The sequence below is a fragment of the Oncorhynchus mykiss genome, chromosome 21 (assembly GCF_013265735.2).
Source record: "Oncorhynchus mykiss isolate Arlee chromosome 21, USDA_OmykA_1.1, whole genome shotgun sequence".
NCBI lineage: Eukaryota > Metazoa > Chordata > Actinopteri > Salmoniformes > Salmonidae > Oncorhynchus > Oncorhynchus mykiss.
In genome coordinates this window covers 1,930,927-1,942,500 of record NC_048585.1, presented here as the reverse complement: position 1 = coordinate 1,942,500, position 11,574 = coordinate 1,930,927, and the positions used below count along the sequence as shown (strand labels likewise).

At 41.3% G+C, this 11,574-nt stretch overlaps 1 protein-coding gene across 1 annotated transcript in view; it reads left to right on the top strand.

Moving 5' to 3' along the window:
* ptprbl (protein tyrosine phosphatase receptor type B, like) overlaps positions 1-11,574 on the top strand; it is a 121,331-nt gene that overhangs the window by 42,804 nt on the left and 66,953 nt on the right. Inside the window, exons 14-15 of the mRNA XM_036956587.1 lie at positions 6,940-7,215; positions 7,918-8,199. Of these exons, the coding sequence (XP_036812482.1) occupies positions 6,940-7,215; positions 7,918-8,199 (558 nt within the window). The remainder of the gene's footprint in view (positions 1-6,939; positions 7,216-7,917; positions 8,200-11,574) is intronic.

The window sequence follows — 11,574 nt, the reverse complement described above, 5'->3', positions numbered from 1 at the left end:
GTTCCTACCAAGGCAGCAGCTACTCTTCCTGGGGTTTATTATGGATCCCCATTAGTTCCTGCCAAGGCAGCAGCTACTCTTCCTGGGGTTTATTAAGGATCCTCATTAGTTCCTGCCAAGGCAGCAGCTACTCTTCCTGTGGTTTATTATGGATCCCCATTAGTTCCTGTCAAGGCAGCAGCTACTCTTCCTGGGGTTTATTATGGATCCCCATTAGTTCCTGCCAAGGCAGCAGCTACTCTTCCTGGGGTTTATTATGGATCCCCATTAGTTCCTGTCAAGGCAGCAGCTACTGTTCCTGGGGTTTATTATGGATCCCCATTAGTTCCTGCCAAGGCAGCAGCTACTCTTCCTGGTGTGTATTAAGGATCTCTATTAGTTCCTGTCAAGGCAGCAGCTACTCTTCCTGGGGTTTTTTATGGATCCCCATTAGTTCCTGTCAAGGCAGCAGCTACTCTTCCTGGGGTTTATTATGGATCCCCATTAGTTCCTGTCAAGGCAGCAGCTACTCTTCCTGGTGTGTATTAAGGATCCCCATTAGTTCCTGTCAAGGCAGCAGCTACTCTTCCTGGGGTTTATTATGGATCCTTGTTAGTTCCTGTCAAGACAGCAGCTACTCTTCCTGGGGTTTATTATGGATCCTTATTAGTTCCTGCCAAGGCAGCAGCTACTCTTCCTGGGGTTTATTATGGATCCCCATTAGTTCCTGCAGCAGCTACTCTTCCTGGGGTTTATTATGGATCCTTGTTAGTTCCTGCCAAGGCAGTAGCTACTCTTCCTGTGGTTTATTATGGATCCCCATTAGTTCCTGCCAAGGCAGCAGCTACTCTTCCTGGGGTTTATTATGGATCCCCATTAGTTCCTACCAAGGCAGCAGCTACTCTTCCTGGGGTTTATTATGGATCCCCATTAGTTCCTGCCAAGGCAGCAGCTACTCTTCCTGGGGTTTATTATGGATCCCCATTAGTTCCTGCAGCAGCTACTCTTCCTGGGGTTTATTATGGATCCTTGTTAGTTCCTGCCAAGGCAGTAGCTACTCTTCCTGTGGTTTATTATGGATCCCCATTAGTTCCTGCCAAGGCAGCAGCTACTCTTCCTGGGGTTTATTATGGATCCCCATTAGTTCCTACCAAGGCAGCAGCTACTCTTCCTGGGGTTTATTATGGATCCCCATTAGTTCCTGCCAAGGCAGCAGCTACTCTTCCTGGGGTTTATTAAGGATCCTCATTAGTTCCTGCCAAGGCAGCAGCTACTCTTCCTGTGGTTTATTATGGATCCCCATTAGTTCCTGTCAAGGCAGCAGCTACTCTTCCTGGGGTTTATTATGGATCCCCATTAGTTCCTGCCAAGGCAGCAGCTACTCTTCCTGGGGTTTATTATGGATCCCCATTAGTTCCTGTCAAGGCAGCAGCTACTGTTCCTGGGGTTTATTATGGATCCCCATTAGTTCCTGCCAAGGCAGCAGCTACTCTTCCTGGTGTGTATTAAGGATCTCTATTAGTTCCTGTCAAGGCAGCAGCTACTCTTCCTGGGGTTTTTTATGGATCCCCATTAGTTCCTGTCAAGGCAGCAGCTACTCTTCCTGGGGTTTATTATGGATCCCCATTAGTTCCTGTCAAGGCAGCAGCTACTCTTCCTGGTGTGTATTAAGGATCCCCATTAGTTCCTGTCAAGGCAGCAGCTACTCTTCCTGGGGTTTATTAAGGATCCCCATTAGTTCCTGTCAAGGCAGCAGCTACTCTTCCTGGGGTTTATTAAGGATCCTTGTTAGTTCCTGTCAAGACAGCAGCTACTCTTCCTGGGGTTTATTATGGATCCCTATTAGTTCCTGTCAAGGCAGCAGCTACTCTTCCTGGGGTTTATTATGGATCCTTGTTAGTTCCTGTCAAGACAGCAGCTACTCTTCCTGGGGTTTATTATGGATCCCTATTAGTTCCTGTCAAGGCAGCAGCTACTCTTCCTGGGGTTTATTAAGGATCCCCATTAGTTCCTGTCAAGGCAGCAGCTACTCTTCCTGGGGTTTATTATGGATCCCCATTAGTTCCTGTCAAGGCAGCAGCTACTCTTCCTGGGGTTTATTATGGATCCCCATTAGTTCCTGTCAAGGCAGCAGCTACTCTTCCTGGGGTTTATTATGGATCCTTGTTAGTTCCTGTCAAGGCAACAGCTACTCTTCCTGAGGTTTATTATGGATCCTTGTTAGTTCCTGTCAAGGCAACAGCTACTCTTCCTGGGGTGTATTAAGGATCCCCATTAGTTCCTGTCAAGGGAGAAGCTACTCTTACTGGGGTCCAGCAAAATAAAGGCAGTTCTGTCATTTCTAAAACATTACAAAACATTCACAACAGATTTCACAACACATTGAATGTGTGCCCTCAGGCCCCTACTATACTACCACATATCTACATCCCAAAATCCATGTGTATGTGTGTGTATAGTGCATATGTTATTGTGTGTTTGTATGCACGTGTCTGTGCCTGTGTGTCTCTTCACAGTACCCTCTCTTCCATAAGGTGTATTTTTTATTAGTTAAAAAAAATCTAATTTTACTGATTGCATCAGTTACTTGACATGGAATAGAGTTCCATGTAGTCATGGCTCTATGTAGTACTGTGGAATAGAGTTCCATGTAGTCATGGCTCTATGTAGTACTGTGGAATAGAGTTCCATGTAGTCATGGCTCTATGTAGTACTGTGGAATAGAGTTCCATGTAGTCATGGCTCTATGTAGTACTGTGGAATAGAGTTCCATGTAGTCATGACTCTATGTAGTACTGTGGAATAGAGTTCCATGTAGTCATGGCTCTATGTAGTACTGTGGAATAGAGTTCCATGTAGTCAGGGCTCTATGTAGTACTGTGGAATAGAGTTCCATGTAGTCAGGGCTCTATGTAGTACTGTGGAATAGAGTTCCATGTAGTCAGGGCTCTATGTAGTACTGTGGAATAGAGTTCCATGTAGTCAGGGCTCTATGTAGTACTGTGGAATAGAGTTCCATGTAGTCAGGGCTCTATGTAGTACTGTGGAATAGAGTTCCATGTAGTCATGGCTCTATGTAGTACTGTGCCTATGCCATAGTCTGTTCTGGACTTGGGGACTGTGAAGAGACCTCTGGTGGCATGTCTTGTGGGGTGTCTGAGCTGTGTGCCAGTAGATTAAACAGACAGCTAGGTGCATTCAACATGAAGTTAATCTCTCCTCCACTTCGAGCCAGGAGAGGTTTACATGCATATTATTCATGTTAGCTCTCTGTATAGATCCAAGTGCCAGCCGTGCTGCCCTGTTCTGAGCCAATTGCAATTTTCCTAAATCCCTCTTTGTGGCACCTGACCACACGACTGAACAGTAGTCCAGGTGCGATAAAACCAGGGCCTGTCCAAGCAGTTTAGTCTCCTCAACTTGCTCAATTTCCCCATGATTCATTACAAGATTTAGTTGAGGTTAAGGGTTTAGTGAATGATTTGTCCCAAATACATAGCTTTTAGTTTTAGAAATATTTAGAACTGACTTATTCCTTGCCACCCATTCTGAAACTAACTGCAGCTCTTTGTTAAGAGTTCCAGTAATTTCAGTCGCTGTAGTAGCTGAGGTGTATAGTAGACACACTGGCTTTACTCAAAGACAGAGGCATGTCATTGGTAAAGATTTTAAAAAGTAAAGGACCTAGACAGCTGCCCTGGGGAATTCCTGATTTTAAATGGATTTTATTGGAGATGCTTCCATTAAAGAACACCCTCTGTGTTCTATTAGACTGGTAACTCTTTATCCACAATGTAGCATGGGAAATCCATAACACATACGTTTTTTTCCATCAGCAGACTATGATCGATGACGTCAAAAGTTGCACTGAAGTCTAACAAAACAGCCTCCACAATCTTTTTTTTATCATAAATTTCTCAGTAATTTGTGTAAGTGCTGCGCTTGTTGAAAGTCCTTCTCTATAAGTCTGCTGAAAGTCTGTTGTTAATTTGTTTACTGTAAAATAGCATTTGTATATAAATGATCCTAATATTTACTTTATTATCAATTCAATCTATAATGTGTCAAAAAAATACCTGTTTATTTTGATGGACGTGTGCCATATTCATTTAGTGTGCGTGAATCGTTTAGTGTATGTGTACGATGCTGAAATTCATTCTGAATGTAGGAATTTTAGGGATCACATTTCCTCCATGACTCCGTGTCGTCCTCAAAAAGAAACACCACATTCATCCAGCTGAATGTGAAAGCTAATTGCTGTACATTTTTTTTATTATGGGCCAAGGTTTTCTCAACATATATTGTGCCTAACAAGCCAAATGTCTGCTACAACTTTAGATGAACTTGTAAGTCATTCTAAAAACCAGAAGTGTCAGACAAGGTAACAACCCCACAGCATCTGAAGTGGTGTGTCTGCACTGTATGTCAATGACAATCTTTTCTTTCACAGCGCCGCTGTCATTATTACAATCTAAATGCAAATGACTGCAACGCCTTGGGGCTTTCCCCACAGTGGTTTATGTTAATGTGTCTCTGGTGATATTGTTTTTTCCATCAGGACTGTGACACAAAAAAAAGACTTGGTGTTGAGCAGAATCAACAACCTCTGCATCATTTAGATAGTTGCTTTGTGAGAAGGTGTTAAAGTCCACAGTCTTATCCCGAAGCCACTCCTGCGTTCTTTTGGGCTGTGTGCTTAGGGTCGGTGTCCTGTTGGAAAGTGAACCTTCGCCGCAGTCTGCCCTGAGCGTTCTGGAGCTGGTTTTCATCAAGGATCTCTCTGTACTTTGCTCCGTTCATCTTTCCCTCGATCCTGACTAGCCTCCCAGTCCCAGCCGCTGAAAAACATCCCTACAGCATGATGCCACCACCACCATGCTTCACCGTAGGGATGGTTCCAGGCATTCAGGCCAAAGTGTTCAATCTTGGTTTCATCAGCCTGAGAGTCTTGTTTCTCATGGTCTGAAAGTCTTTAGGTGCCTTTTGGCAAACTCCAAGCAGGCTGTCATGTGCCTTTTACTGATGAGTGGCTTCCGTCTGGCCTAAAGGCCTGATTGGTGGAGAGCTGCAGGGTTGGTTGTTCTTCTGAAAGTTTCACAGAGGAACTCTGGAGCTCTGTGAGAGTGACCTTCGGGTTCTTGGTCACCTCCACTTCCCGGACAATTTCTTCGGCCTCATGGCTTGGTTTTTGCTCTGACATGTTCAGTCAACTGTGGGACCTTATATAGACAGGTGTGTGCCTTTCCAAATCAAGTTGTAGAAACATCTCAAGGATGATCGATGGGAACAAGATGCACCTGATCTCAATTTCCAGTCTCAAAGAAAAAGGGTCTGAATACTTACAGAAATAAGGTATTTCAGATTTTAAAAAATATATAAATTTGCTAAAATTTTTGCAAACCTGTTTTTGCTTTGTCATTATGATGTATTGTGTGTAGATTGATGAGGATCATTTTTATTTAATCAATTTTAGAACGAGGCTGTAACGTAACAAAATGTGGAAAAAGGTCAAGGGGTCTGAATACTTTCCGAATGCGCTGTATGTACCAGATGAAAGGTGCCAGCGGCCTGGCATTAGACCCAAGAGAGAACAGGAGCCATGTCCCAGGGAGACACGGTGCCGGGTCCTGCTGTAGATAGAAACAGAAAAGTCTCAGTCTTTTTGGCTAAAACACGGGAGTAAATCGTCAGTGGAAACTCGCCACTAGTCAGTTGGTTGTATTTGTTAATTTCTTATTGCAGAGATGATGTGTGGTAGCTCTTTGTTGGGCCTGAGACTGTTATTACAACTCTGATGTGAATATTCCCATACTGCACTGCAGAAGGGGCTCATTTTATCAATGTAATGTGTTGATGGATGTAAAGCAGTTTATGGTCTTTGAGGTGGGAGACAGTCTGGGGAAATCACTGCCTTAATGTCATTACATTCCCTGCTTGGTGATCTTTTTGTTTTGTCAACAATGTGAATGTCAAAATGACTTTTCTCCCCATGGGATTTTATATGTGAATGACTGTGACTTTTACACAGCCTCTTGTCTGACCTCTGAGCTCACTTCTTATAATTTTTACTTCATTCATCTCGACAACCCAGAAGTAAAAACTCACGTCATTTGTTCAGATGCCATTTGTGTCACGTAGTCGACCCAGGAGAGATTAGAACGTCATTGGTCTGACAGACATTTGAGTGATTAAACATGATGAAGAACTTCTCTCATCAGATGAATGTTAGATGTCCAGGTGGATATCTACACGCCAGATACACAATCCTGTTCAGAATCTCTGCCTTTCCTCTTGATAATACAACAGAGCATGAACTAACTCTATCACCCTGTTCTCTCCCCCCCCCCCCAAACCCCTGTTCTCTCTCTTCTCCCCCAAACCCCTGTTCTCTCTCTTCTCCCCCAAACCCCTGCTCTCTCTCTTCTCCCCCAAACCCCTGTTCTCTCTCTTCTCCCCCAAACCCCTGTTCTCTCTCTTCTCCCCCAAACCCCTGTTCTCTCTTCTCCCCCAAACCCATGTTCTCTCTTTTCCCCCAAAAAAACCTGTTCTCTCTATCTCTCTCTCCCCAAAAACCCTGTTCTCTCTCTCTGTCTCTCTCCCAAAACCCTGTTCTCTCTCTCTCTCCCCCAAAACCCTGTTCTCTCTCTTCTCCCCCAAAACCTTGTTCTCTCTCTTCTCCCCCAAACCCCTGTTCTCTCTCTTCTCCCCCAAAACCCTGTTCTCTCTCCTCTCCCCAAAACCCTGTTCTCTCTCTCTTCACCTCCAAACCCCTGTTCTCGCTCTTCTCCCCCAACCCCCTTTTCTCTCTCTCCTCCCCCAACCCCCTTTTCTCTCTCTTCTCCCCCAACCCCATTTTCTCTCTCTTCTCCCCATCCCCTTAACCATCCCCCCAAACATCCATTCTTCTCTCTTCCATCCCTAACCCCCAAATAACCCTCTCTACCCTCTTCTCCCCCCCAGTCCCAGCCCCAGTGCGCTCTCTCAACGTCCAGGGTGGTAAGCGTACTGACCGTCTCTCCATCAGCTGGCTGCCTGGGGCAGGGGAGTGGAGTGGGTACCAAGTGGTCCTGTACGGTGGCCTGGAGGGCTCAACCACTACCCTGGCCGCCCAGGAGCTGGGCATGGAGCAGAGAGAACACCTGTTCCAGGGACTGGTACCTGGCCGTGTGTACCGGGCTGAGGTGGTCACACACAGTGGAGAGCTGACTAATGCTGTGTCTGCAAAGGGAAGGACGGGTCAGTACACAACCCTCTCTCTGTCTTTGTCTCTGTCTGAAACTCATATTCATTTATAATGACCCTCTCTCTGTCTTTGTCTCTGTCTGAAACTCATATTCATTTATAATGACCCTCTCTCTGTCTCTGTCTCTGTCTGAAACTCATATTCATTTATAATGACCCAATGATGCCAGGGATGATAGTTGTTATAAAATGCATCCATTCTACTTAACAACTTTATTGACTAGTACTACCTTAGTTAGAGAATACTCTGCACTCTGGGTCCATGTATCCATTCTACTTAACAACTATATTGACTAGTACCACCTTAGTTAGAGAATACTCTGCACTCTGGGTCCATGTATTCAGAGTTCAAATGACAGAGAAAATTAACACACAGAATTAAACTAAATATTAAATATATACGTTAAACTTATTCAAAATATTGTTGCTTGCAGTAAAGCCTCTATCTGTCTGTGTTTTGTGCTACTTGCAGTAAAGCCTGTTTCTGTCTGTGTTTTGTGCTACTTGCAGTAAAGCCTGTTTCTGTCTGTGTTTTGTGCTACTTGCAGTAAAGCCTGTATCTGTCTGTGTTTTGTGCTACTTGCAGTGAAGCCTGTTTCTGTCTGTGTTTTGTGCTACTTGCAGTAAAGCCTGTATCTGTCTGTGTTTTGTGCTACTTGCAGTAAAGCCTGTATCTGTCTGTGTTTTCCCCCTCAGCCCCAGAGCCTCCCTCCATGGTATCCTTCAGGGACATCAGTGGTAACAGCTCTGTAGAACTGACCTGGGATGGTCCCGCCTCTGGTGACTACGACACCTTTGACCTCCAATGGGCTCCCAGAGATTCCCTGTCAATCACAGCGCCTCAGCCAACGAGCCGCATCCTGGATGGGATGTTCCCGGGACGACTGTACAACTTCACCATCCGCACTGTCAGTGGGGGAGGAGCCAAGGGCGGGCCTATCGCCAACAGCCAGCCAATCCAGAGGAGCCTCAGAACAAGTAGGTGGAGCCTATGAGAGAGGGATATTTGATTTACTGTTGGGGTTTAAACTGTGTTATTCATGATTAGAGTTATAGTATTTATGTTGGGGTTTAAACTGTGTTATTCAGGGTTAGGGTTTAAACTGTGTTATTCAGGGTTAGAGTTATAGTATTTATGTTGGGGTTTAAACTGTGTTATTCAGGGTTAGGGTTATAGTATTTATGTTGGGGTTTAAACTGTGTTATTCAGGGTTAGGGTTATAGTATTTATGTTGGGGTTTAAACTGTGTTATTCAGGGTTAGGGTTTAAACTGTGTTATTCAGGGTTAGAGTTATAGTATTTATGTTGGGGTTTAAACTGTGTTATTCATGGTTAGAGTTATAGTATTTATGTTGGGGTTTAAACTGTGTTATTCAGGGTTAGGGTTATAGTATTTATGTTGGGGTTTAAACTGTGTTATTCATGGTTAGAGTTATAGTATTTATGTTGGGGTTTAAACTGTGTTATTCAGGGTTAGGGTTTAAACTGTGTTATTCATGATTAGAGTTATAGTATTTATGTTGGGGTTTAAACTGTGTTATTCATGGTTAGGGTTATAGTATTTATGTTGGGGTTTAAACTGTGTTATTCATGGTTAGAGTTATAGTATTTATGTTGGGGTTTAAACTGTGTTATTCAGGGTTAGGGTTATAGTGTTTATGTTGGGGTTTAAACTGTGTTATTCAGGGTTAGGGTTATAGTATTTATGTTGGGGTTTAAACTGTGTTATTCATGGTTAGAGCTATAGTATTTATGTTGGGGTTTAAACTGTGTTATTCAGGGTTAGGGTTTAAACTGTGTTATTCAGGGTTAGAGCTATAGTATTTATGTTGGAGTTTAAACTGTGTTATTCAGGGTTAGAGTTATAGTATTTATGTTGGGGTTTAAACTGTGTTATTCAGGGTTAGGGTTATAGTGTTTATGTTGGGGTTTAAACTGTGTTATTCATGATTAGAGTTATAGTATTTATGTTGGGGTTTAAACTGTGTTATTCAGGGTTAGGGTTATAGTATTTATGTTGGGGTTTAAACTGTGTTATTCAGGGTTAGGGTTTAAACTGTGTTATTCAGGGTTAGGGTTATAGTATTTATGTTGGGGTTTAAACTGTGTTATTCATGGTTAGAGTTATAGTATTTATGTTGGGGTTTAAACTGTGTTATTCATGATTAGAGTTATAGTATTTATGTTGGGGTTTAAACCGTGTTATTCAGGGTTAGGGTTTAAACTGTGTTATTCAGGGTTAGGGTTATAGTATTTATGTTGGAGTTTAAACTGTGTTATTCAGGGTTAGAGCTATAGTATTTATGTTGGGGTTTAAACTGTGTTATTCAGGGTTAGGGTTTAAACTGTGTTATTCAGGGTTAGGGTTATAGTATTTATGTTGGAGTTTAAACTGTGTTATTCAGGGTTAGAGTTATAGTATTTATGTTGGGGTTTAAACTGTGTTATTCAGGGTTAGGGTTATAGTATTTATGTTGGGGTTTAAACTGTGTTATTCATGGTTAGAGTTATAGTATTTATGTTGGGGTTTAAACTGTGTTATTCAGGGTTAGGGTTTAAACTGTGTTATTCATGATTAGAGTTATAGTATTTATGTTGGGGTTTAAACTGTGTTATTCAGGGTTAGAGTTATAGTATTTATGTTGGGGTTTAAACTGTGTTATTCAGGGTTAGGGTTTAAACTGTGTTATTCAGGGTTAGGGTTTAAACTGTGTTATTCAGGGTTAGGGTTATAGTGTTTATGTTGGGGTTTAAACTGTGTTATTCATGGTTAGAGTTATAGTATTTATGTTGGGGTTTAAACTGTGTTATTCAGGGTTAGGGTTATAGTGTTTATGTTGGGGTTTAAACTGTGTTATTCATGGTTAGAGTTATAGTATTTATGTTGGGGTTTAAACTGTGTTATTCAGGGTTAGGGTTTAAACTGTGTTATTCATGGTTAGAGTTATAGTATTTATGTTGGAGTTTAAACTGTGTTATTCAGGGTTAGAGTTATAGTATTTATGTTGGGGTTTAAACTGTGTTATTCAGGGTTAGGGTTATAGTATTTATGTTGGGGTTTAAACTGTGTTATTCAGGGTTAGGGTTTAAACTGTGTTATTCAGGGTTAGGGTTTAAACTGTGTTATTCAGGGTTAGGGTTATAGTGTTTATGTTGGGGTTTAAACTGTGTTATTCAGGGTTAGGGTTATAGTATTTATGTTGGGGTTTAAACTGTGTTATTCAGGGTTAGAGTTATAGTATTTATGTTGGAGTTTAAACTGTGTTATTCATGATTAGAGTTATAGTATTTATGTTGGGGTTTAAACTGTGTTATTCATGGTTAGAGTTATAGTATTTATGTTGGGGTTTAAACTGTGTTATTCATGGTTAGAGTTATAGTATTTATGTTGGGGTTTAAACTGTGTTATTCATGATTAGAGTTATAGTATTTATGTTGGGGTTTAAACTGTGTTATTCAGGGTTAGGGTTTAAACTGTGTTATTCATGGTTAGGGTTATAGTATTTATGTTGGAGTTTAAACTGTGTTATTCATGATTAGAGTTATAGTATTTATGTTGGGGTTTAAACTGTGTTATTCATGATTAGAGTTATAGTATTTATGTTTAGAGTTATAGTGTTTATGTTGGGGTTTAAACTGTGTTATTCAGGGTTAGGGTTTAAACTGTGTTATTCAGGGTTAGGGTTTAAACTGTGTTATTCATGGTTAGAGTTATAGTATTTATGTTGGGGTTTAAACTGTGTTATTCATGGTTAGGGTTTAAACTGTGTTATTCATGATTAGAGTTATAGTATTTATGTTGGGGTTTAAACTGTGTTATTCATGGTTAGAGTTATAGTATTTATGTTGGGGTTTAAACTGTGTTATTCAGGGTTAGAGTTATAGTATTTATGTTGGAGTTTAAACTGTGTTATTCAGGGTTAGAGTTATAGTATTTATGTTGGGGTTTAAACTGTGTTATTCATGGTTAGAGTTATAGTATTTATGTTGGGGTTTAAACTGTGTTATTCAGGGTTAGGGTTTAAACTGTGTTATTCAGGGTTAGGGTTTAAACTGTGTTATTCATGGTTAGGGTTATAGTATTTATGTTGGGGTTTAAACTGTGTTATTCAGGGTTAGAGTTATAGTATTTATGTTGGAGTTTAAACTGTGTTATTCAGGGTTAGAGTTATAGTATTTATGTTGGGGTTTAAACTGTGTTATTCAGGGTTAGGGTTTAAACTGTGTTATTCAGGGTTAGGGTTTAAACTGTGTTATTCATGGTTAGAGTTATAGTATTTATGTTGGGGTTTAAACTGTGTTATTCATGGTTAGAGTTATAGTGTTTATGTTGGGGTTTAAACTGTGTTATT